The sequence below is a fragment of the Calypte anna genome, chromosome 5A (genome assembly GCF_003957555.1).
Source record: "Calypte anna isolate BGI_N300 chromosome 5A, bCalAnn1_v1.p, whole genome shotgun sequence".
Taxonomy (NCBI): Eukaryota; Metazoa; Chordata; class Aves; order Apodiformes; family Trochilidae; genus Calypte; species Calypte anna.
Window position 1 is genome coordinate 8,902,098 of NC_044251.1, and position 23,943 is coordinate 8,926,040.

General features: G+C 41.5%; 1 protein-coding gene across 3 annotated transcripts in view; it reads left to right on the top strand.

The window, feature by feature from the left end:
* Positions 1 to 21,717, top strand: part of PAMR1 (peptidase domain containing associated with muscle regeneration 1) — a 35,759-nt gene extending 14,042 nt beyond the window's left edge. Inside the window, exons 5-14 of one of the 3 annotated variants that reach the window (XM_008498613.2) lie at positions 519 to 736; positions 4,009 to 4,116; positions 5,330 to 5,345; positions 8,926 to 8,949; positions 9,537 to 9,547; positions 15,385 to 15,597; positions 17,438 to 17,504; positions 18,712 to 18,944; positions 19,701 to 19,990; positions 21,181 to 21,717. In XM_008498613.2, coding sequence (XP_008496835.1) covers positions 519 to 736; positions 4,009 to 4,116; positions 5,330 to 5,345; positions 8,926 to 8,949; positions 9,537 to 9,547; positions 15,385 to 15,597; positions 17,438 to 17,504; positions 18,712 to 18,944; positions 19,701 to 19,990; positions 21,181 to 21,717 — 1,717 coding nt within the window. The remainder of the gene's footprint in view (positions 1 to 518; positions 737 to 4,008; positions 4,117 to 5,329; positions 5,346 to 8,925; positions 8,950 to 9,536; positions 9,548 to 15,384; positions 15,598 to 17,437; positions 17,505 to 18,711; positions 18,945 to 19,700; positions 19,991 to 21,180) is intronic. The other 2 variants (XM_008498621.2, XM_008498629.2) reach the window with 2 other exon arrangements.
* The last annotated feature ends 2,226 nt before the right edge of the window (positions 21,718 to 23,943 follow it).

Genomic DNA, 23,943 nt, shown 5'->3' on the forward strand with positions numbered 1-23,943 from the left:
GCTAGGAAAGAGACATTGTGGGAAAAGGTGTTCAGTATTTCCCTTCTGCTCATATTAATGTTCCTTATTTCTGCCCTCAAAAGAAAGACAAGTGCCAAACACTGAGGATTTACTACCATTTTGCTTTCTAATATGAAATGTACTATAGTGTTTTGGATTCCTTTTGTCTAACGATTTTGGCTGCTTCTGTTACATCCCTGAGTTTTCCCTGTACCCCTCATTGCTAACTTGTGAAAATCATAATGTGAATATGTTAAGGACCTGACACATGTGAACAGGCTACATGACTTCATTGCAGACTGAACTGAAATGGTGCCACTGAAATATTCTCCTGGAAGAGCTGTGCAGAGTTGGGCTGGCTCCCCAAGGTGATGAGATGAAGTGAGGGGGACTTCCTATGATTAGGGAACTGTTGATTCATTGAGAAGGGCACTAACATAACTAAACACCCAAATAAGGCAGGGTCATGGTGTACAGGTGAGAGTATGCAGCCTGACCATGTGTCCTTGTTCCCCAAGATTTTCCATGCTGAGCCTGGAGTTTGACTACATGTGCCAGTATGACTATGTGGAGGTCCGTGATGGGGACAACTTGGACAGCCAAATAATTAAGAGATTCTGTGGGAATGAGAGGCCACCTCCCATCCGAAGCACAGGCTCTTCACTCCATGTCCTTTTCCAGTCTGATGGATCAAAGAACTTTGATGGATTTCATGCTGTCTTTGAAGAAACTACAGGTAAAATAATCCAAAATATGCCGCTCATAGTTAGTAATTCAGATTCTCTAATCTCTCTTCATTAAAAACGTGCATGCTGTGTTGCCAACAGCAACAAAGGCAGTGCAGGAAGATTCAGATGCTTTCAGGTGACATGTGAATGCCTTCTAACGAAGACTGAATTCCTTCTACCTGTGTGAAGGAGCAGTTGTCAGCCAGCGCAGAAAAGATGTTGCTTTATGAGACTTTTCTGTTTAAATCTGAGAACTAAAAGCACGGAAGGAAATAGAGGAAGGGGCATGTGTGTAACCAGTTGCAGAATTGCTCAATGCTGTGTGTGGGAGTAGAGTCACTGTCTCAGCTAGCAAAAACCTGATCCAAAGGCTCATAATTGCCTCAGAGAAAATGCCTTGAAATGACTCTTGTTTGGGCTCATGTGTCAAACCATTAGGGCTTAAGAGACAAAGTGTGTAAAAGAACAGATTATTTTCTTTAAGAAAAAAAAAAAAAAAGAAAGAAAAAAAAGGAAAAAAAAGAGGAAAAAAGGAAAAAAAGGAATCATTTCCCATTCTGTGATTAACTCAGTGTTAAGAATGACAGAAGCAGGGCTCAGAATTCCTGTTTTTGTTAGTACTCAGTGCTTGAGTCCTCCCACTGCTTTCCATCGTTTCTTTCTGGCTGCAAAATAACACTGAAAGCACAGTTGGCTCCTCATTTTGCCATTGCATAAGAAGCAGCCTCTGTGCTCTTCCTGGATATTCTTTGTTTTGCGATACAGAAATTTTTGTTCAAATCTACCCGCAGTACCCTGGCAAAGGAGGCTACTGAGAGTGTGCAGCTTTGCCATAGATAAACTCTTCAGGATCTGTAACCCACCATAACTTCCTTCCACACATCCTTTTGATCCATGATGTCATCCAGGGTATATCTGGCTCAGGAATTTCAGCCAGTTTATGTAATCCTTATGTAAATGCACAAATTTGGAGTGGATCAGTGTTAACAAGGACCAAGGGTGTAACGAGCAGCCTGCAATGTGCATGCCACTGGGTGCAGTGCTTATGCCATTTCTCAGCCCTGTTCCTGGGATGTACCTGTTAGTAACACAGCAGGAGCATTAGCAATCCAGAGTGTGGCTGGGCTGGGAGCAGAAGAGGTGATAGAGAACAAATGAGTGTGCTGAGGGCTCTGTACAGGGAGGCTGGCAGCACTCAGGGAGCTAACGCTTTCCATATGGTGGGAGCTGAATTGATTCTGTTTTCTCTGCCCAAGAGGGAACACTTCACATTCAAACACTGCTGAGCACTTTATTTCCGCCCCGTTTTTAGTGGTAATTATTCCTGTGCTGTGTGGCTGTGAGAGGGGTAATCCACACACAGCACCTTGCAAAGGGTTTGTGAGGAGGTTGTTGTGCACTTCATTATGAGGCTGCTCTAACCTCGTGTGGAGCTGCAGTGAATGGATTCTGAAACACCCTCAAGTGTCTCTCTCAGTGAAAAGTTAACCTGGCCAACTGGACAGTTCTGGGGAAAGAATAAAGCATGCACGGGGTAACACAGAACTGAAAGTAAGGCCAGCACAGGATCAAGAGCTCTGGCAGCACATTGCAAACTGAAGCATTTCCCCTGAAATTTCTCTCTGTGCACAGCACTGCAGAAACACTGAGGTCCCCAGAAGAGATTGCACAGAGCTTGCTAGAGAAATTCCCTGTGCTGCAGCTGAAAGCAGCATCAGCAATTGTGCATCCTGGGTGTGGGCCAGGCCATGGAGGTGATCTGATGTCCTCAGAACCATATGGTGTGATGGAGAGGAGTGAAGAAGTGTCTTGTGCTGTCAGAACTGAATTCCTTCCTTGTCTGTCTTCCCTTCATCTGAACTCTGTGCTGGCTCATTAAGTCCTAGCTTGCTGAAACACTGGCACTGGCTGCCCAGAGGTTACTGAAATCAGAAAGGTTTTGATTGATACAAAATAAGCTACAAAGACTGTCTCCCCTTTAGGGAAGGTCACTTTGTGTGCAGTTATTAAAGGACCAAGACACACAACTTGCTGTGCTGCCTGGTCTAGAAGCCATCCCATGGCAAGTGTCAGATGGGAACCAGTAATTGTCAAGAGTGACTGGAAGTCATGCAGCAGACTTCAGATGAGAAGAATGGGGGTCCAGATGGGGAGGCATCAGGGTTTGTTACGGATTAGATACTTGCTGGATGCAGTTAGATTAAAGCCTATTCCTGTGTTTCAGTAACACTTCACTTTCTGTACCCCCAGTCGTTGACACAACACAGGGACTTTAACCTTTTGTAGCACTGTCCCATGTTGTTTGACTGAAGCCAGGAAATCAAGACTCCTTTAAAAAGAAAAATATTCAGTGCTCTTGAGTTTCAGGCACTTTCAAGGACAGTATCTGGCACTTACTCACTTGATTACTTTTACAGAATCATGAGACAAAGCTGGGACAAGGACTGGCTTCAAACCAGTGATTACAAAATTTCATTCTGTCCAGGCTTTTCTGCTTCTCCTTCCCTTTCTTAGTAATATTTAAATCTTAAGATTTTAGCTCAACTTTATGTCTGTTAGAACCCACACTCAATTTGGAAAATTATCTAAATAGAAATTATTTCTTTATATTTTTGACACTAAATCATGTTCTACTCACCCGTCTCCCCTCAGAGCAAAAACAAAAGAAAGAAAACAAAATTTACACATTCTGATATTCGTGTATGCAAATCTATACAGTTTGATATGTATCACTGCCAGACTTGTGGTGTGCTTCTCCAACAGACTTAGAGTCATCATGCTCATTCAGAGCTTCCTGAACCTAACACCAAACAAGTCTTCCACAAAGGAAAAGCAGCTCCCAAATCTGGCATGACAAGATCCCAGAAAACCTGCCAGAACCATGGATCCCAGAATTTATCTCTAATCTCTGGGATTAATGTCAGGAGAAATCTAGGTTGATATTAAACTTCTTTAATTTAGGCTAACCTCTCAACACTAGTGGAATTTGATGTAAATTATTTTTCTTCCACAAACCTTTCTGACCACTTTACAACAGTTAAAGGAAAATGCTAAGAGTAAGTGATGAATTCTGGGAAAAGAAGTGCTCATCCCTATGAGAACCCCTCTACAGTAAATAAGATGGACAGAGGGATTTTGGACATGCATTAAGCCCTATACTATATCTTCCTTACTTTTAACCAGAATATGTAGTTTACCCCAAGACACAACATCATGAGGAAAAATATATAGGACACCCAGCCTATGACAGACCATGAATGTTTTTGCTCTTCTTTTATAGCTTGTTCTTCATTTCCATGTCATCATGATGGGACATGCATTCTAGACAAAAGTGGTACCTACAGATGTGCCTGTCTGGCTGGCTACACAGGGAAGCACTGTGAAAACTGTGAGTACAGGCACTCATGCAAAATTGTAAAACAAATGCTAACCAATAGAGTGAGATCTTTCCTTCTTTCTTCTGCCCTAAAATACAATAAATAGAAGCCCTAGAGACCAGCAAGAAACATCTTCTTATGCAGAAGTGTGCTTTGTTATGATGATACAGTTAGTACTGAAAAGTCATTCATATTTTAAATACTTAGGTTTCTTTCTGATCCTAAAATGAATTTGCAGTATACCTGCATAGCCCTCCCAGTGACCCCTCAGCCATACTGGCATGACTGAGGTCAAAACCAGGCTTTCCTGTATGTCCTCTGTGGATTTTAATGCAAATAATCCTGCAAGCAGAGGCATTAAAAATACCTCAAAAATTAGATTATGTTCTCTTAGCCTGCAATGCCCTGAAACAGAGGAGCACCTTCCTCCAAAGATGCAAGTTAGGGGAAAAGCAACAGGCTGAATAATGGCCTTATCCTGCTGCTCTGAATACTAAAAAGCTCCCACTCAAGCACCAGCTTGGACAACTACTTATTCAACTCAGTTAAATTAAGAAAGGTCTTTTCCAAAATCTCAGAGTTGAGTTTGTCTGCTGAAGATGCAGCTGTAGAAGAAGAGGACTGCTGGTACCCCATGGTACCCCCTCTGCTTCCCCTCCTCCTAGGAAGGGGTGTTCTGACTCAAGGGTCCTCACAGAGCTTGCTGGCCCCAAAGCAAGAGACCTTGACTTCATCCTGCCCTGAAATTTCCTGTTTCAGACAAAGCAAGGCAAACTAGCCTTCCCATGCAAATAAGAGGAACTTGTTCTGAATGGGGAATTTAGGGTTCAGATCTGATTTCCATTTTTATTCTGTTTCTCACTCCTGTCTGCCAAGAGGAGGTTTGTTCTGCATCTTAATGAAGGATCTAAATCCAGCTGACTAAGCTGTATAAATGAGCTCCATGCTGTAGCCTTTGAAGTTGCTAGTGCTGGCCTTACTGTCTTCCAGCAGGGCTGTGAATGGAGTTTCCAGGCCCTTCCCAACTGCTTCCAAGCCCTTCCATCCTTCTTGGCCCCCTGCAACTGTGACTTTGGCTGGTTCTTCAGGATTCTCTCACCCTTAATGAGCTGACTGACTGAAAATTAAGATAGGGAGAAACCCTTAATGTTCCTACACCTCCTGTCTGGTTCTGATATGGAAGAAATGAGCTTAGCTGTCAGTCTGCACACAGGCTGAACAGAGTTTTAATAGCAGGAGAGTCTAGGATATGGCACCAGTCCCTTTGTCCATGGCTTTGATTTACCAGAGAGTAAAAACCTTTTATTGCAGGGGAGAAGTGTGCTAGGACAAGGGTTAGCAGAGCTTGTTGGGAGAGCTTTAAAATAGATTTGAAGGGTGATGGCAGTGAAATGGGACTTGCCAGAGGTGCCTGGGTATAGTAGCTCAGCACTCAAGGGGCACCATGGTGGTGGTTTTGAGAACCAGAAGTCCCAGCACCTCTCAAGGGTGAACACTGCATGACCAGCTCCCTCTCTGAAATGCCACCACACCAACACACAGAGCATGGAGATGAACAGGAAAATCTGTGTGCAGCTGCAGGGCCACGATCTCATTGCTGTTCCTGAGCCATGGTGGGACAGGTCCTATGGCTGGAACCCTGTCATGGGTGGCTGTGTCCTTTGTAGGAACAGATAGGAAGCAAGGTAGGGTGATGGAATTACAGTCTGCCCCCTGAGCAGGTGGTGCTCTCTGCTGCAGGATGGCATGGTGCTGCTTTCCAAGGGACACCGTGGGGAATTTATCCTAAATATTGGTTTTCACCTGTGATACAGGAAGTGAATGCTGAGAGTTGAGGATTTCACTCCTTCTGGTACCCCAGGTACAAAGAGGTCCAGGTGTATTATTAAGCAGGCCATCCAAGTACAGAAAGGTATCCAGAGACATAGCTCTCTGTTGGTTAAGAACAATGCTGATAAAGATCAAGTGGCTAATTGAAAGCAACAACCTCCAAATTGCCTCCAGATAAATAGATCAAGCATATGTCCTACATGGGTAGTAGGTGATCCACATATTTCCACAGTCTCACTCACTGGAGCAGGGAGCTGGAAAACATCAGGGGTGAGGCAGGAAGAGAGTGAAAAGATTTGAATTTATGTAGGGGTGATGTCATGGTTTTGTGTAATTATTTCTAGCTGGTGGAACCACTGCAAAAGTGAAGAGGCCCAGAGAGCAGGATAGAAAATCTGTCTCTGATATGTGGGGTTGGTTGATCAGCTGCTATTGTTGCTATTTCCTTTGATATTTCCAGGACTAATGTGAGGAATGGCAAAGTGCATCAATAAGAGATTTGAACTTCGGGGACTTTTTCATGGGGGATAAATTAAGGCAAAAAACTTTGTGATGAACTGTCTGTAACACCATTTTGGCATGAGCTGTGGCTATGTGTACTGGGGTACAAAGGAGCCTGGAGGGTTTACTTTCATTGGAAACACAAATGAGGACAGAGATATTTTATCCAAAATCCTTCCTTCGAATGGAAGGTACTGAAATGCAGTGGGACTCTTCTGGGGAATAATTCTTGCTGCCCCTCTAGGATTTGTATGTGATATTGCAGGCCAGTTCCAAGTGACATTTAGGCACCTCTTTGCTGCTGCAGTCACCATGACATGGCACCTTTGTGGAGCTGGCTGTATCTTAGCCTTGCCAGCTCGTGTCTGTGATAACACAGGGGTTAAGTGACAGCTCTGGGATGCCCCAGCTAAATCCTCACCCACTGATCCCTGAGTCCAGGTGATAGGTGTGACCAAGCAGAGGAATGCTGCCATTCAATCAAATCCATCACCAAATTTCCATGCTTGCTTGAAAGCCCTGCTCACTGTTTGTGGGTAGGAAGCAGTTCTGAGCACTCCAAGCCATGGCCTCCAGAAATCCCTCCCCTCATTCCTTCCTTAAGGACACAGCCATTACAAAATCATTCTGACAGCCCATGTCCCTATACTTTTGGCTAAAGTTAGTCTCTGTAGGCTTATGTGTTAGGCACGAACAGTCTCTCAGCTGCTATGCCAAGCTGCAGAGGGCTGGTATCTCAGGAGAGCCATATGAGGCTTCCCCCACATCAGTTCTTTTCTGCCAACCAGTGCTGTGAGAACCTGGAGCAGCCTCACCTTGTGGGTGCCTGATGGGGAGAGTAGGAATAAATAGTACCAGAAATTTACATGGATTGTCAAAGCTCTGGGGCCAAGATCAGGAAGTAACAACATGACAACAAATTCTGTAAGTCTGAATCCATAAAAGCTCTCTACTCACAGTGCTTTGCAAAGGACATCACAGTCCCCAGCAGCAGCTGCTGAGCTGTTTGCAGCTGGTTCTGGTTCCTGTGCTTTGCATTCAGGCACTCTGAGCTATCTGCTACCATATGGCTCCATCACTTCTGTACAAAATACTGCTTGCTGCTGAGAAAAATGGGTGAGCTACTTAATGATATAATTATTTAATGCTGATTTCTGCGCAGAGCTGGGTGAGTTTAAATGCAGACTTCAGGTAAATCACATGGTCAGACTTGCCCTCAAAACAAAAGTTTAAACAAGAAATAGAATTTGATCAAATCAGAGACTTGCAAGCCAAAAGTCAAATCTGATGTGATTTACCACTGTTGGCTTTATCAGGCTTGGCCATGGGCAGCAACTGCAGGTGTCAGTGAGCTGCATGACATGCATGGAGATAGACCTGTCTAGGAGTTTTCTGTTAAAATGGTTTCACAGCAAGTAGATTTTCAGAGAAATTTATGTTTTCTGGTGGAATTTGAAAATTACTATTATTATTTTCTTAATCAGAGAGGAAAAAAGAAATTGCTTCCATATAATCTGCATGCTATGCTCCCCCCAGGAACAGCATCTTGGAGCTGTGGTTCTGGGACTTCCAGATTTTCTGGCTCCAGAGCACTCCAAAGCTCAGGATCCAAAATTCTGGTGCTGAGGTTCCCTGCTCTATCAGGCTTTCTCTGACAGTCATTACACAGGTCAAAACACAGGTTTGTGCAGGATGGTGGCACCCAGGGTCCCAAAGCAGGCTCATAGGACTCTCCCTCAGTGCAGAAGACAAACCAGGATTCCTAACAGGCTCCTGATTGTCACCAAGTGCAGTTTCTGGAGCCATTTTCAGTGTTTGGCCTCCACTGAGCATGCCTGCACACCTTATACTTACCAATATCACAAGTAAATAAAAATTATTTTCACCTGTAAGCAAATTAAAAATAAAACTTTATTCAATTCCAAGCTCTTGCCCCTATATTTCAGGGGGAAAAAAATGGAAATGTAAACCTTTTATTAGTACCAGAAATGAGAAATGAGATTTATTTTAGGCATGCAATATATTATTGAAAGGTCATGAAGAACTTAGAGATAATGTATGCTATGTGTGAGAGGCTATATATTATTTAATGAGAATGTGGGTGAGAGGAAGGCAGCAGAAGAAAATGGTTTTCATTTAATGAGGGACCCTGGGACAAAGCAAATGATAATTCCACCAGACAGGATTTGAAGGACATGAAGAAAGAAAAGTGTAGCTCAAGAGATCATCTAATTTATCTCACTGGCATGAGCATGAAATTTGTTTGAAATGGCAGATAATTAACATCTGAGGAATGTCTCTTACATATAATTTAAAAAGGAGATGGATTTACACTGTTCCTATTAATAATGGAACATTTTATTTAATAATTCTGAAACTTACTGTTCCTCTAGTCTCGTTTTTGTCAGTTTGCAGAAAGTTGTCTGTGAAATGTGGAGGCACTTTAATGTTTCATATGGAACAGAAATATTGTTTTGTTTTCTTCCAAGGCACCAAATTAAGAGGGAAGAAGAGTAATAAGGTTTATCAGGAATCTGTGAGTTTGCTATATAGACACTTGAGACAGCTCTGGTTTTTATTTATTGTTTTTCCTTCTGTTTGTGGAGAGAAAGGTGCAGAGACTGCAGCCTGAAATCCTGACACTCAGCTCCATTTTGTCAGGGTTGTCTCAAACCTTACACTTTGGAGTGAGTACTGCTGGCTTCAGAGTGCATTTAATAGATAATTCTGTCTGAAGAGCTCTGTCTTTTGTTCCTGTCTGCTTTGCAAAGTGCACTGTGAGGAGAGGTAAGATATTAATCTTGTGAGAAGCTGGGCGGTGTCTGCAGTTCAGAGGGCTGTGCAGTAACACTAGGGAAAAGTTGAAAAGGCCTTGAAGTAGGGTAAGAGCTATGGATGCCAGTTCTTTCTTTAACCACTGCTTTGTCAGTGAGAAAGTCCTCCCATGGGCTGTCAGATTCTCCTACTCCTCCCTCTCAGTTTGCTATGGACAGGTAATGTTAGAGCTAAACACCACCAACAGCACACAACTAAGGCATCCTACAGGTAGAAAGCTAGAGCTGCAGGGCAGTAGGAATCATTTATTTCATGTGGAGCAGAGCAGTCTAATTAGTGGCCTAGAAATGGTCCAAGGCCATGGGGTGCTCCTGGCCAGCCCTGATTCCCAAGGAAGAGCTCCCAGCCCTGTCTCTGCTGTAGCTGCCAGGCTGGGCTGGGCACAGGGATGGATACAAGGTGAGATGGGGGAGTTAGGGCTGGGAGAGGGATCCAGCTTTCACATCTCTGAAATCTGGACCGAGAAGCTGGATTGGTATTCAGAAATACTCACTAGAGGTCAAGATCAGGACCAGCCTGCCTAGGCAAGGGAACCTGAACTCATATCAAATATCTTAGAGAGCTTAGAAACTGAAGAAAATTGTGTCAGCTCATGTGGCTGGATTTTATGGCTACTCTGGGTATCATGGTAAGGGCAGACCTAGGTCTGAGTGACATTTGCAGAATGTTCTTTTGCTTTCTTTTTGACTTCTGAGAAACATCTACTGGAGACTCGGATTTAGTCTTACATTAGGAGAGAATGTTGAAAGACTTCAATAAGATATCTCAATCAAAAGAGGTTGTCCTAAAATCCAATGGAATATAAATCACATTCTGAAAGATATTAGATAAGAAGCAGTCAGATTCACACTCTTGATGGGAAGCTATCCACAAAAAGATGAGAAAACCTGATGAAGCACATGGGCTATTCTCTTCACAATAACTATTCCAAGTGCTATTGCTTGAAGTGATCACAAGTAAAGGAAGAAGGTGCAGAAGAGCTACATGAAACATTTGGGTGAAAGGGATAAAACACAAGTCAAATTGAAGGAAGCAGTAGTGGCAGGTACTAGAGTAACTGTCTGTGACTTTCAGGATAAATAATACAGCTGAAAACAGGGCTCAGCTGTAGTACTGAAATGCAGAGAGCATATCAAGATTCAAAATCACATTTAATTTACAGGGAGAAAGAATGAACTTAGAAAATGATCCAAAGGAAAAACAGAATGTGTGGCTGTGCCTCCAGTGGCAGAGTTAAAAAAAAGGCCAGACAGTGAGGGGAGATCCCTGTTAGAAGAGAGCAGACAACCAGTAGATAAAGGCATGTGTAACAAAAGGGACACATCTATTAATAATACTTAGCTGGTTTGCCATCAAAGAAACCCCATGGTGACTCTGTGACACAGCTGGGTATGAACTAATCCTTGTAACATCCCTGTGAGGAAAGGAGTGCTGTCATTTTTTAGATACAGCTGATGAAGCAACTTCTCCATGGCCACAGTTTTATAGCTGATTAGAGCTCATGACCTTCTGCCTTCATATCCTCTGCTCTTGGCCATAGTTCCAGTACAAAATGAAACTGTGCACAGAACTCTGAATTCACATCAAATACAGATGTTCCAGCTGGGGCACACTTGCACAGAGAGTCCAAATAAAGTCTGGCAATCACAGCAAATCAACAGGACTTGAAGCTAAATGTCTTAATCACTCAGCAGACTGAACAAGGACAAATATTATCGTTCGTGTTTAAAAAAGCAAATGTGGGTTGGTGACATTTTTTCCAGGATGGGCCTAGAACATAAAAGCAGCAAAACATTTTTTATTGCAGAGCTGAACTGATCCACAAGAGAAACAGAAAACCTGTATTTATGATAAAAAAGAGTGGTGCACAGATGCTTCTAATCATCTTCTTTTCTCGTTTGACAACCTGAGTGTGACTTTACATAGAAAGAGAGAAATATAAATGTAGCAAAATGAATTGTGGTTCAGAGAAAGGTGTGGAGGGACTGACTGGGTATACAAAGATCACAACTAGGAAGACAAATTATCTGAGAATTTAACTATCTAGAAAATCTATGGTGTCCCTTTCATTTATATATGTGCTTGAGTATAGAAATAGGCACCTATAAATGCATGTGTATGTATGTGTGTCTGTATTTCACATGAACTATGTCAAGGTCTAGGAATGATTTTTGTTGAATTTTTATCATTATTCTTTTACTAAAGATGACACAGATGCAGAACACTTGCAGTCAAGAGTCAATGTTGAGCTCCCCTGACTGGACGTATTTTGATTTGGAGCAGCAAGCCTGGACCCTTCTCTAATGCTTAAATGTTACACTTTTTCTTTCTAAGACTTGTGCTTTTTAGTGCACAAATGGTTCTGCTAGCTTCTTTGATGTTTATAGTAATCTGTAAAATGAGAGGAATTTCTTGATCTTGTGAATGCTGCTGCTTCAGGACTGTTACTCAAGAATCTCATCCTTATGCAAATAATCAGCTGGTTCACCATCCATATAAGCAGATGCATCCACATGTGTTCTGTGAAATGATTCAGAGGCTGAGCCCTTGGAAAAGTTTTCCCTCTGGAAGCAGAAGGATAAAAAATTGTCTGTACATTAGCAAGCAGCTAGCTATGAGGCAAGCCAGAAAAAGTCAAAGTCTAAAAGCATAATGTAGGATGGTTCTCCTTGGCACTCATCCATTTATCATCACCAGAGTACCACAGCTCCCACATAAAAAAAAAACAAAAACACAACCATATGCATATCTAAGTCTTATACTGAATCCTTTCCTGGGCAGTTTTCCACAATGAGTGACCAGCCAAAGCCAGACACACAAAGTTCTTTATTAAATGTCTTCATGATAATGTTTGATCTGCACAAATGATGCTTTAATATGTTAGTGAGGTTATCTGAAAAGTAAATAGAAATGGAAAGAACACTTGGAAAGAATTTCAGTATAAGGCTTTTTGAGATCTAAAATTCTTCTTGATCAAGCATGCAAAATCACTGTTAAGACAGAAAGTGGGTCAAGTACTAATATTTTGAAGAAATGAGCCCTAATGATATTTAGGTACATGATCACATTTCTGAGTAATTCCATAGAACAAAATGTATCTAGATATGTTTTGAAAAGTGGCATATATGTGTGTGTAGAGCTGACATCTAAACAACTTTCAAAACACTGACATACACCTCTCTTGTAACTTTGACTCCTGTGCCCATTTTAATTGTTCTTTTTTTTTCAGTGTTCTAAATAAAGAATTACCCTAACACAGTCCTGTTTTTGTAATAAAGTGGATTTTTTTGAAATATCTGAACTGTCAGTGGTGATGTGTAGGACTCCAGGTGCTCCTGCTCATGGTATTGTGGAAGGAGATGACTTTAAATACGGGGCCCAGGTTTCCTTCAAGTGCAACGCAGGTTACAGCTTAAAAGGCAGCCCTATTGCCTACTGCCAGCTTGATGGGACTTGGTCAGCTCAGCACCCTGGATGTGGTAAGGTCGCTTTAAGTTTTAATTCTTACCAAATGTTTTGGCCAGTGTATTCACATGGAACTAGAACAGCTAAATCTTACTTGAAATTTAGTAGATCCATGGCTTCTCTTGTTGTTTTCCTCTTTTTAAGAAATTGTAGGGATTCTTATTTTACAGTGCTGGAGCCCAGGCCTGCAAGGCTTGCTTATGTAGAGGTCTAACTGAAACATCCAATGACTGGAAAATAATTTACTCCAAGACTTTAGGCATACATCTTTCTTACAGACAGACTGAAAATGTCTAGGACCAAAACTGAGTGAAGGACAATGTGCAACAATGAGCAGCTACTTCCATGACTGTGTACCTCTTAAACCTTGCTGTATTATGCTGGAATGATTAGGGGCTTACTGCAGGAAGACTAGGCTCTTATTTCAACAGATCCAACCCAGAGAAAAAATGATAAAAAAGAAACTACCATGAATTCTGTCTGTGTAAGTTTGCATGTGTGCCATTCACACTGATTTGGCTGTGAAATTCCAAGCCCTTTCTTCTCATCCAAAGAGACTTAGTTTTTCTTTAGCATTTGGTATTGCACAATTTTATTTCCATGTTCCAGTGTCATTTGTATCAATTGGAAACATTCTTTTACAAGTGTGTTGTGGCAAACAATGTAAATATGGAGGGTTGTGAAATAGCCGTATAGAAATTCATCTGAAAGAGCAAACAATAGGCATTCTTCTATCTAGAGAGAATGGCTCCAGTTGTAAGTGTAAGATCACGGTTGTGTCTAGGTCCCTGCTGCATGATGTCTGTGGATAAACTTCTGTTACAAGATCTGTCTCTAGAATTGGGTGTTACTGAAGTGATAGGTGGTATAATCTTGGTCTGTCCTTCTCAGATGTTTTTTCTTTGCTTCTGCCCGTCAAAAAAGTCATAACCATGAGCTTAGGGAAGAATGCAATTAATATTCAAGTTACTGATAGGCATGGGGTGAAATAAGAGAAGACCTTTACTGACTGACTTGATCAAGCTTGGGTACATTTGGAAAAATGCCCTCTGCTCATCAGATGATGACTCTAGGATACATATCAGTGCAGAAAGCAAATGAACATAAAGTATGATCCTGTGGGTGAGTCCCTGGAGTCCTTAGCTGTTATCAAGCCACCAGTCACTAATGGTTCACAAGTGAGAGAGCCTGGGAGGTACAGAGTAGAAAAACTGAGAAAATTGTAAGTGAAGAGGACTCAGCTTCTCCCTTTCTTCCAGCTGAGAGGGAGTTCAGATATCCTCTTTGTTTACTGAACATGACTCTTACAGAAAAGTACTTAAGTACATATATATCTTTCAGCAGATGCTAAAATCCAATGTTGTTACAGAAAGCACTGAAATTTATGCTTAGTTAGCATTATAAGCTCAATGTCAAGAGCAGATGCTCTTCATTGAACTCGTACTGCTCTGGCTGTGTGCTTACATGGTGCTGAGCTGGGTGACATGAGGGTATGGGAAAGGATAGGGCCATGCCTCTGCACTGGTACTGTGCCCATTTCACAGGGATCACAGGGGTTTAAAGGAAGGTTTAACAGCATTTAAAACTTGCTTTGTTTTGTGCACTTGCTTTGTTACATGTTGGTGCTGTTGTGAAGTGAGGCTCAGGAGGCAGCTGAGTCTGAAGCAAGGACGTGGAGGTTATTTCTGGTCACTAGGACCAGAAATCTTCTCAGCCCTCCATGAGAAGAGCAGCACCAACTCTAGATGCCTAAAGCAGATGTTCACTGTATAGCATGCAATGAGGCATCAGAGAAATTCAACAGAATTGCATCTTACTGTCAGCCTGACAGGAAAACAGATGAAATCCAAAGGGAAAAAAGCATCTTTTCAGCTGCAAAACAGAAAGAGCAGAGGAGTGAGAAATATAGAAATAATGCTTTTATTAGCATCATAATAAGGAATACTGTCATTCAGATTCAGGGCAACATTTTAAGTTTATTGAGAAAAAAAACCACAAAACACAATAGCGAATAAAAGGAAGGAGAAAGGATTGGGAAGGAGGAAGTAAAAGAAGTTTCACAGTCAGAACCTAGCATAAGTTTGCTATATTAAATTTTTAGTGTCAGTAAATACAGGAATCAGTGTTCTCTTTCAATTCCCACATTTCCCTGGATAATTGGCATTTCCCTCTCAGTGCTAAGAAACCAAAACACAAACAAACATAAAGTTAAAATTAGTGCAGTTTACTTATCCAAGTCTAGTGAAGTGTTGAAATACAAAAAAGAACACCAAGAGCTTTTTACCTGCAAATTGTTTAAAGTGCATCCTTTTTTGCTTTTGAAGTATCTGTATTAATGTTAGTGGGCCATGATGGAAAGTATGGTTCCTTTTCAGGATAGTCAGATGTATCTTAAGGTCTTTTAAATCCTATGCTTTCAGTGAAGTCTAAAATGTGTATTATGAACAGATATCTGTATATTATAATTTCTTCATTAATATTTGATCTGTTTGAAGACAGAGGTCCCAAATGGGTCTTGAAAAGGCATCTTCAATAAGGTGCAGATTGTGTTTTAACATCTGAATGAAATGCCAGTTAATCTGATGGGTGAAAATAATTATAAGTAAGTAATTGATAAAATGGTTGCTATTTTTTTCCCCTATCATTAGTTCTAGATGAAAAAAACTGCTCAGATCCTGGTGGCCCACTAAATGGCTACAGAAGAGTAGTAGAAGACACTGGGCTCTTGAATGGACACTATGCAAAAATTGGCACAGTCATTGCTTTCTTTTGTAACAACTCGTATGTTCTTAGTGGGAATGAACAGAGGACCTGCCAAGACAATGGAGAATGGTCAGGGAATCAGCCAATCTGCATAAAAGGTAGTTTACGATCTTTTCTTTTTACCACAACTATTTTGGTTTTACTGGAGTTTGGTTTATGTAATTGGCACTCATCAAACAATCTTTTGCTAAGAACAAGCCACTTGTCTGACCCCTGATGCTGAGACTGGTGACTTGCCAGCTCTGCTGGCTGCTAAACTCAGCCAGAGAAGATGTTTCTATCTTTAAACATGGAAAGAAATGTTCCCAAAGATCCTTATTACCCTCGTTCTAGGATCAAACCTGCATAGATCAGGAGGGAACTGAAATAGATGGAAATAATTGTCTCTAATATCAGAGTTGCTGTGTCTCCTCTCACAATCCTTTGAAGCCAGGGGTACCACTCCTGAGTACAAAGGCCAAGCCTGGATATTGCAGCCTTGAAGGTTTGGTTCAGAAAACCACTTGAGGTCATGCTTAAGGTATCTGTATTCAGCAGAACACTGAAACACATCTTTAAATACGTTCCTAGAAAGGGAATTATGCTGTAGACCTGGAGCTGCTCCAAGAGTGTCTGAAACCCTGAATGGATCAATAAATTTTGGCTCGGGAACTGCCAAATCAATTTTCCCAAAGCAACTGTTTGGAACATGTTTTAATGGGTTTGTTTTTCTTTTTTTTTTTTTTTTTTTTTTTAGCTGAAGAAATGATAATATAAGGAAACATAGAATCCTAGAATTTTCAGGGTTGGAAGGGACCTTTAGGATCATCCAGTTCCAAGCCCCCTGCCATGAGCAGGAACACCTCCCACCAGCTCAGGTTGCTCAGAGCCCCATCCAGCCTGGGCTTAGAAACTTCCAGGGATGGATGGGGCTTCCACCACCTCTCTGGGCAGCCTGTGCCAGGGTCTCACCACCCTCATGGGAAAGAACTTCTTCCTAACATCCAGTCTAAATCTCCCCTCCTCTAGTTTGAATCCATTCCCCACAGACAGAAACATCTGTCCTCTGAGGAATTTGATTTACTCTGTTATTTTGTATGGAAATTCTCTCCCTGAAGCATATAATCCTCTGTGAAAACATCTTTATTGATGATAATAATTTCTGGAAAGCATCTTTATTGATGGCAACTTTGACAGTGACATAAAGGTTAAAATATACAGTAGTCACAAAGAGCTACATATTGTTGAATCCCACAGAACACAAGTAGTCAGGCACACAGATAAAATCTATCCTGCAAGCTTCCTTTGCTTCCACTGTGAGCATCCTCATGGATAAAACTGAAGATTTTATCTTGCTCTTAAACAAACTGAATATGCAAAATTAAAAATCCTGATTCTCCCTCCTGTAATTGAGTGCAGATTTGGGTGTTCTCTGAGGTTTTCTGTTGAATCAGTTTCCAGCTTCTTCCAGTGGGTGCACAAACAGACTTTTAGAAGTCTGTGACATCCTTCAGCCTTTCACTGAATGCTGAGTTACTGGTATTAGCTGTCTGTAGCTACACAGATGGATTTTAAGCAATTTTTATATAATTCTGTTCTTGCAAAAGTTTGCTCAGATTCCAAGCCATCAGCAGTAGCTGTGTAAATCTGGCATTCAGAAACACTGAATCTCCATATCTTCAAATCACACAGCTCTTCTGTGGCTGAATGTGCCAGTGCAGAAGATGCTCAGCTGCTTCCACTCTTGTAAATGGAGTAGATCTGGCTGTCTCTGGGAAAGTATTTATCCAAGGCTTTAGGTTTTAGTGCCTATCTTTATTTTAATGCCCATAACTTACTGCTTCTTTTCTTAATCCAGTGCACTATAGCTAGTGAAAGGGAAGAGACGAAATGTGTATGAACGGTAACACTTGGGCTGTGAATGTGGAAAAGTTCTGTGCAACATTATATTTTTTCTAGCCTGCAGAGAGCCAAAGATCTCTGACCTGGTGAGACAGAAAGTGCTTCCAATGCAGGTTCAGTCAAGGTGAGAAATTTAAAGAAAAACTGTAATTGCTTTTCTCCTCTTCTCCTTTCCAGCCCGTGTATTCAGCCATCCCACAACTCCTCTGATAACCAGGAATGAGGGGAGGGCTGAGTGGTTTGCAAGCTGCTGGAGGCAGCCAGGAAGAAATGCACAGTTAGATGTGCAGACTGCTGAATGATGCTGGATATGGCTTGCAAACTTGTGACAGGCTATGAGAACAGTCTGAGAAGAGTTCCTTGGGGCTAATGATGTAATAATGTGAATATAAATATTAAATTTAACATGTGCTGTGCTAGAGAAGGAATGAGTGGAAGAGGAAAGGGTATAGCAATGTAATTTATTTTCCTTGAGTGCTGTTATTTATCCTTTCACAGATTCTATATGATGAATGCAGTCTGTGTCTCTGTCTGTGACCAAAAATGGAATTACCATGTGGAAAAGGTCCTTATAGCTTTTCTGGATGCAGGCAATATAAGACATCTCAAAGAAAAATAATTTACTGCAGAATATTTTCAATTTTTTTCACTAGATATGTGCTTTTAAACGTTAGCACAAGGACATATCCTAAATGACAAAAGTTTAAGCACAATAGTAGTCAAGCTTATGGTCTATATCCAGGCTGGTGTGTATGTTTATTTTATTAATTATCTACCACATTTCAGCTGATCAGTACAGTTTCTAAACGGTAGCTCAGTAATTATTGCAATTTTGAAATCCCTGCGGTGAGGCATTTATCTCTGTTAATTGCTAAATCAACTTTATCAAGATAATTTAATCTGAATAGATTCCTAATACTGCCTATTAAAGCATTCACCAGTGAGAATAAATGATAAGACAAATTTTCAGTGAAATTTCTTTATTTAAAACCATGGTATCTCACTCCTATTGTCAATGTTATGAGCTGTTCCACATACAGAGGCAACCGACTGCAACCTAGAAACTGTAGAGTGGAAAAAAAGGAGACAGAAATAGAAAATTTATAAACATACGTGTAAATATATATGTATAGATATAAATAGAAATAAAATAGGTGGGATGTAAATGGGAGTATTGCTTAACTACATTGGAATTATATTTTTGTCTTATTAATACATTAGCAAACTTCATATGCTTTCAAGTGATACTTAACACAACTGGTGATAAAGCTACCATAATGATCATTTTCATATTATTACGATTATCTTATGTTCTTTGTGCTTTGAAACAGGGAAACACCTTTGCATCAACTTTACTCATCTGCATTCAGCAAGCAAAAGCTTGAAATCTATCCAACCAAGAAGCCAGCACTCCCATTTGGAGACCTACCTGCAGGGTACCAGCATCTGCACACTCAGCTTCAGTACGAGTGCATCTCTCCTTTCTACCGCCGCCTGGGGAGCAGCAGGAGGACTTGTCTAAAGACAGGAAAATGGAGTGGGAGAGCCCCTGTGTGTATCCCAAGTGAGTCTCCAAGTGGAAAAAAATGCACACATCTCTGGGTGAATTGCAGCACGTGGTGTACACTAATCTTAGATAACTAAGGAGTTACAAAATCACAGAACCATCAGAGTTGGAAGGGACTTCTAGAGATCACCCAGTCTAACCCCACTGCTAAATCCAGATCACCCAGAGCACATCACACAGGATAATGCTGTGGGAGGCAGTGTCAAAGGCTTTACTAAAGCCCAGGTAGACAACAGCCACAGCCTTTCCCTCATCCAGTCATCCTGGTCATAGAAGAAGATCAGGTTTGTTAAGCAGGACCTGCCTTTCCTGAATCCATACTGGCTTGGCCTGATCCCCTCACACTTGCCATGTGAGTACACTCAAGATGAGCCTCTCCATAATTTTTCCCAGTGCTGAGGTCAGGCTGACAAGCTTGCAGTTCCCCAGATCCTCCTTCTGGTTCTTCTTGTAGATGAGCATCACATTTGTCTTATTTCCAGTGATCTGGGGCCTCCCTGTTAACCAGGATTGTTGATAAATGATGGCGAGTGGATTGGCAAGCTCCTCTGCCAGCTGCCTCAATAGTCTCAATAGTTTCCCTCAGCAGTGAATCCCATCCAGCCCAATAGACTGTTAATTACAAAGCTGTCCCTCATGCTAACCACTGCAGTCCAGGTTCTTTAGGCACATCCTAAGCAGGAATCAAGAATGGTGCTCATATTCCTTGGCGGGGAAAAGGTGTCGCTTCATTCTTGGTTGGTGTTTCCTCAGTCTGTGGAAAAGCAGAAAACATCACTCTTCAGAAGACCTCTATCAGGTGGCCCTGGCAAGCAGCAATTTACCGGATGGTGAATGGGATGAAGGAGAAAAGTCTTCAGAAAGGGACCTGGATCCTTATCTGCAGCGGGGCCCTGGTGAACGAGCGCACGGTGGTGGCGGCAGCTCACTGTGTCACTGACCTGGGCAAGACCACTGTGCTCAACACAGCAGAGCTCAAGGTGGTTCTGGGGAAGTTCTACAGAGATGATGACAGGGATGAAAAGACCATCCAGAACCTGCAGGTCAGTAAGTCTGCTGGGAGCAGGAAGTGATAAGCACAGACAGATGCTGCTCACATCCGTCTTGTGTGAGGAGAAAAAGGCGATCCTTTGAGCAATATATTTTTTTTTACACACTGTTCCTTGAAAGTAATTTCTAGAGACTCAACAGACAGAACTGTCATGGCACAGGGAGAGCACATGCTGTAGTTCATTAAATTTCCCTGGCTGTCCAAATCCTATGTTCACCCCCTAACACAGATCACTAAGAAAGTAGCTCAGGTGCCATGGGTCATAATGTCTTGAGTAATACTGCCACAGTAAAAGTAGGAGAGATGCCAGCTACTGTCAGAAGTGATTAGCATAATTTATGAAGGAAAGATTTGTGCTCTAGATCCTGATTTGATGCCACGAGCACATTTTACATCTTAGCCCCAGGGCTGTACAGCTCTAAATTCAAAAGAAGTTTATGTCTGACTCCAGCTCCATATAGCACCTTAGGCTCACAAGAGTGGTTTTGTTTTCTAAATAAAATTAACAAGGTTGAATGAGGAAAAATATAGCAATTCTGTGTATCTCTTTCTGTAGTGGAGTGTATGTGAGTTAATTAGTTGTACACATATGCACCCTTTTTTCTTTCTTTATTCCTTCTCTAATTCCAGCTTTTCCGGACTTTTCCTGTATGGAAATAGATATTTCACAGTATTTCCTTATAGGAATCCTACCCCTTCTTGTAGTGGTTCATCCAGGTAACTAGCAGTAAAAGTTTGGCCCTAATATTATGTAGTGTATTGCTAGTATTCTTTATTTGGTGGGAAGGTGGTTAAGTTTTAGTAAGAAAATAATGATCTAATTCAAAGACACACATCCCCCCTTCCAGTTCTGAAGGCTGAAGATGACATGGCAGGTAAAATCTTTTTAATAAACAGTGGGAAACCTGAACTCCCAATTTTGCTGCAAATGTCTTTGATTGCTTTTCATTAGGAAGAGCTTCATGCAGTAAAGTCATGAAGCTCAAAGCAAACAAAAGGTCAGATGATTCTTGATCCTTCTTCACGTTTCTCATCAGTGTGCACTGTGGTGAAAAAACATGGGAGAGGAGGGTAGAGGAGAAGTAGGCAGGATAAAAAATGTGGATCAGAGTAGAATGGAGGGAGTGCTGCTGACTTGTCATTGCTGTTAACTCTACAATTCTTCCTACTGTTTCCTCACAGATTTCTGCCATCATCGTGCATCCCAATTATGACCCTATATTACTTGATTCTGACATAGCTATCATAAAACTCTTGGACAAAGCCAGAATCAGCAGTCACGTTCAACCAATTTGCCTGTCATCTGCTCATGACTTGACTACATCCACAGAAGATTTAAAAATAATGGTTACTGGCTGGAAAGTCTTGGCTGATATTAAAGATCCTGGGTACAAGAATGACACAATCCGCATGGGAGCTGTTCAGATGGTGGATTCGCTGTTGTGTGAGCAGCAGTATGATGATAATGGGATACAAGTCAGCATCACTGACAGCATGTTCTGTGCCAAGCAAGACCACACAGCCTTTTCTAATATCTGCCCTGCTGAGACTGGTGGGATTGCAGCCATAACTTTGCTGGGAAAAGCATCTCCTGAGCTAAGGTGGCACCTGGTAGGATTAGTGAGCTGGGGTTATGATAAAACTTGCAGCACGGGACTCTACAGTGGCTATACCAAAGCTTTTCTCTTCAAAGACTGGATTGAGAAGAACCTGAAATAAAAGCTGTGTCTGGAAATGATACTTCATAACTATCATAATATCTCTCTCAGTCCCTGCTACTTTAAGGTTCTCATCTGAGTGATGAGCCATGTCTGCAGTAAGCTTAAGGCAGACAGCCTGGTAGTTTGTCCTAGGATCAAATGTTCCATAAGGCCACTTTTACTTAACCCATGACAGAGGGTCTTAGTGCATGAGAAGTTTTGCCACATTTCACCTGTCTCCCCTGGTGGGAGGATGGTGCTCTCCTCCTGAGCCTGACGTACAGAAACAGGACAGCAAATTCCGACTGAAATTAATCAGCAATGCAGAGAAATCAGTGGTGAGCCTCTCCCAAAGATCTGTGTGACCAAGAGGATTAGCAGGCTGGAAGGAATAGCCTGAATTCATTATGGTGAATGAGCTTGTCACGGTATGTACTGGCTATATTACCACAGTACAATGTAATCTTTTTCACATCCCAAGTACTTTACACATTTAAATAAACCATGGTTTGTTTTTTTTTAAACAATATACTCATGTCTGACATTATTTAGATTCCTGTTGCTTTATCTGTGTCACATTCTAGAGACTCTGCTACCATTGTCTGCTTGCATGTGGCTCTCACTTGATACTCCTCAGACACACTGAAAGGCACAAAATTTGATTACTACATAAATAAGATTTTTTTCTTAATACACCCAAGGTTGCTATTGTTGTACGTGAACCAGCTCAATGAAATGTACAGGGGAGTTCTCTCCCACTTTATATTCTGAACAGGTGAAAACCTGAAACATAATTTAAAAACCAATTTCCCCATATTGTTTAAAATAATATGAATTTTTGTTCAAATAATATGAAAATTTCAAATGGTGTGAATTTTTGTTCTATGAAAACCTCAGAAAAAATTCTACATTCAATCAGTTCATACATTTTTATTACACAATCATTCCTCTATAGCTCTTCAGGGTGAAGAAGAATGTCCAGGTCTCACACTTAGGCTTTTCTTGACTGGACAGTTTGACATAAAAATGTAAGATTCTCCCATTGGGCACGTTGTCCAGTGGAGAGACTTTGGCCTCCTCGTGGTACTTCATCAAAGACTAAATTATTTACTATTCAGTTGTGGCTAAATACTAGAGATGAGATCTAGAAAAAGTCAGGGATGAGGGAGAGGGAAGTGTCTCCCATCAGCAATGACTCCTGGATAAGTCATCTCTGACAGCCTGGAATTTGTAGGACAGTGTCCAAACCAGCTGACAGCAAGAGCTGGATGTGAAGGCTGGGGATCTGATTAAAGGATTTAGTACTCTCACCAAGAGGGAGGCAGATTCTGGAGTCATGTTCTTCCTAGCTTATTGCATGGCTATTGCATGGCAATTGTAGGCTAAGAAGTTTGATTTCAGCTCTGATTTTTCAGATGCTGTGAAATCTTGTTACGAGTTTCTTAGCATTCAGTACTTTATACCTACTTTTGAATCTGAAAATTGCTGTTAAAAGGGCAGTTAGTATTGGAGGTAATGTTAAGTCATTTATTTCTTGCTTCCTGGGAAGAAAAACTTCTAATGTATTATGCTTTTGCACATTTCTTACTTTCATAGGCAATAAGTCCAGATAATGGGTCTTGAATCAAAAAGTTGAAGGGCTACAGCCAAGCTATATTGCTTCTCTGTAGTGAAATGAGGCAACCAGGTGCCACTAATTGCCAGGCAGTGGGCATGAGCTTGTGTTAAGCCCACCTGTGCCTGATTAGGGCAGGGCCCCCACTGCGCATGAGCAGGATTAGGGGGCCAATAAAAGGTGAGGCTCAAACTCACAGGCTCAGCTCAGTCCTGAGCAAGCCAGCAGAGAGGTCAGTTGCTCTTGGAGCAACAGCACTGATCCAGGCTGGTCAACCCTGAGGGCTATAGGCTCAGAGCACTATTTGTGAGTCTCTGCTGGAACATCTGGTCGGACCTTGGAGCATCATACCCTAAAAGAGGTTCGTCTTGCTACACTTCTCTTTATCTTGTTTGACTTCCAAGAGATTATGCTCGGCTGACAAACTGCATGGCAACAACAGCAACAAAAGTTCTGAGTTAAATGTTAAAAATAAGATGGGCTTCATTCTTCTACTGGAAGGAACACATGCTAATGGATGTGTGTTCTCCACTGATAGAAGGGGTTGGAGCAAATCAGGTGACAGTTTTGGTGAAGGGAGTATTTGAATAAAATCAGCCTGTGATTCTTCCTATCAGTATCAATGAAGGA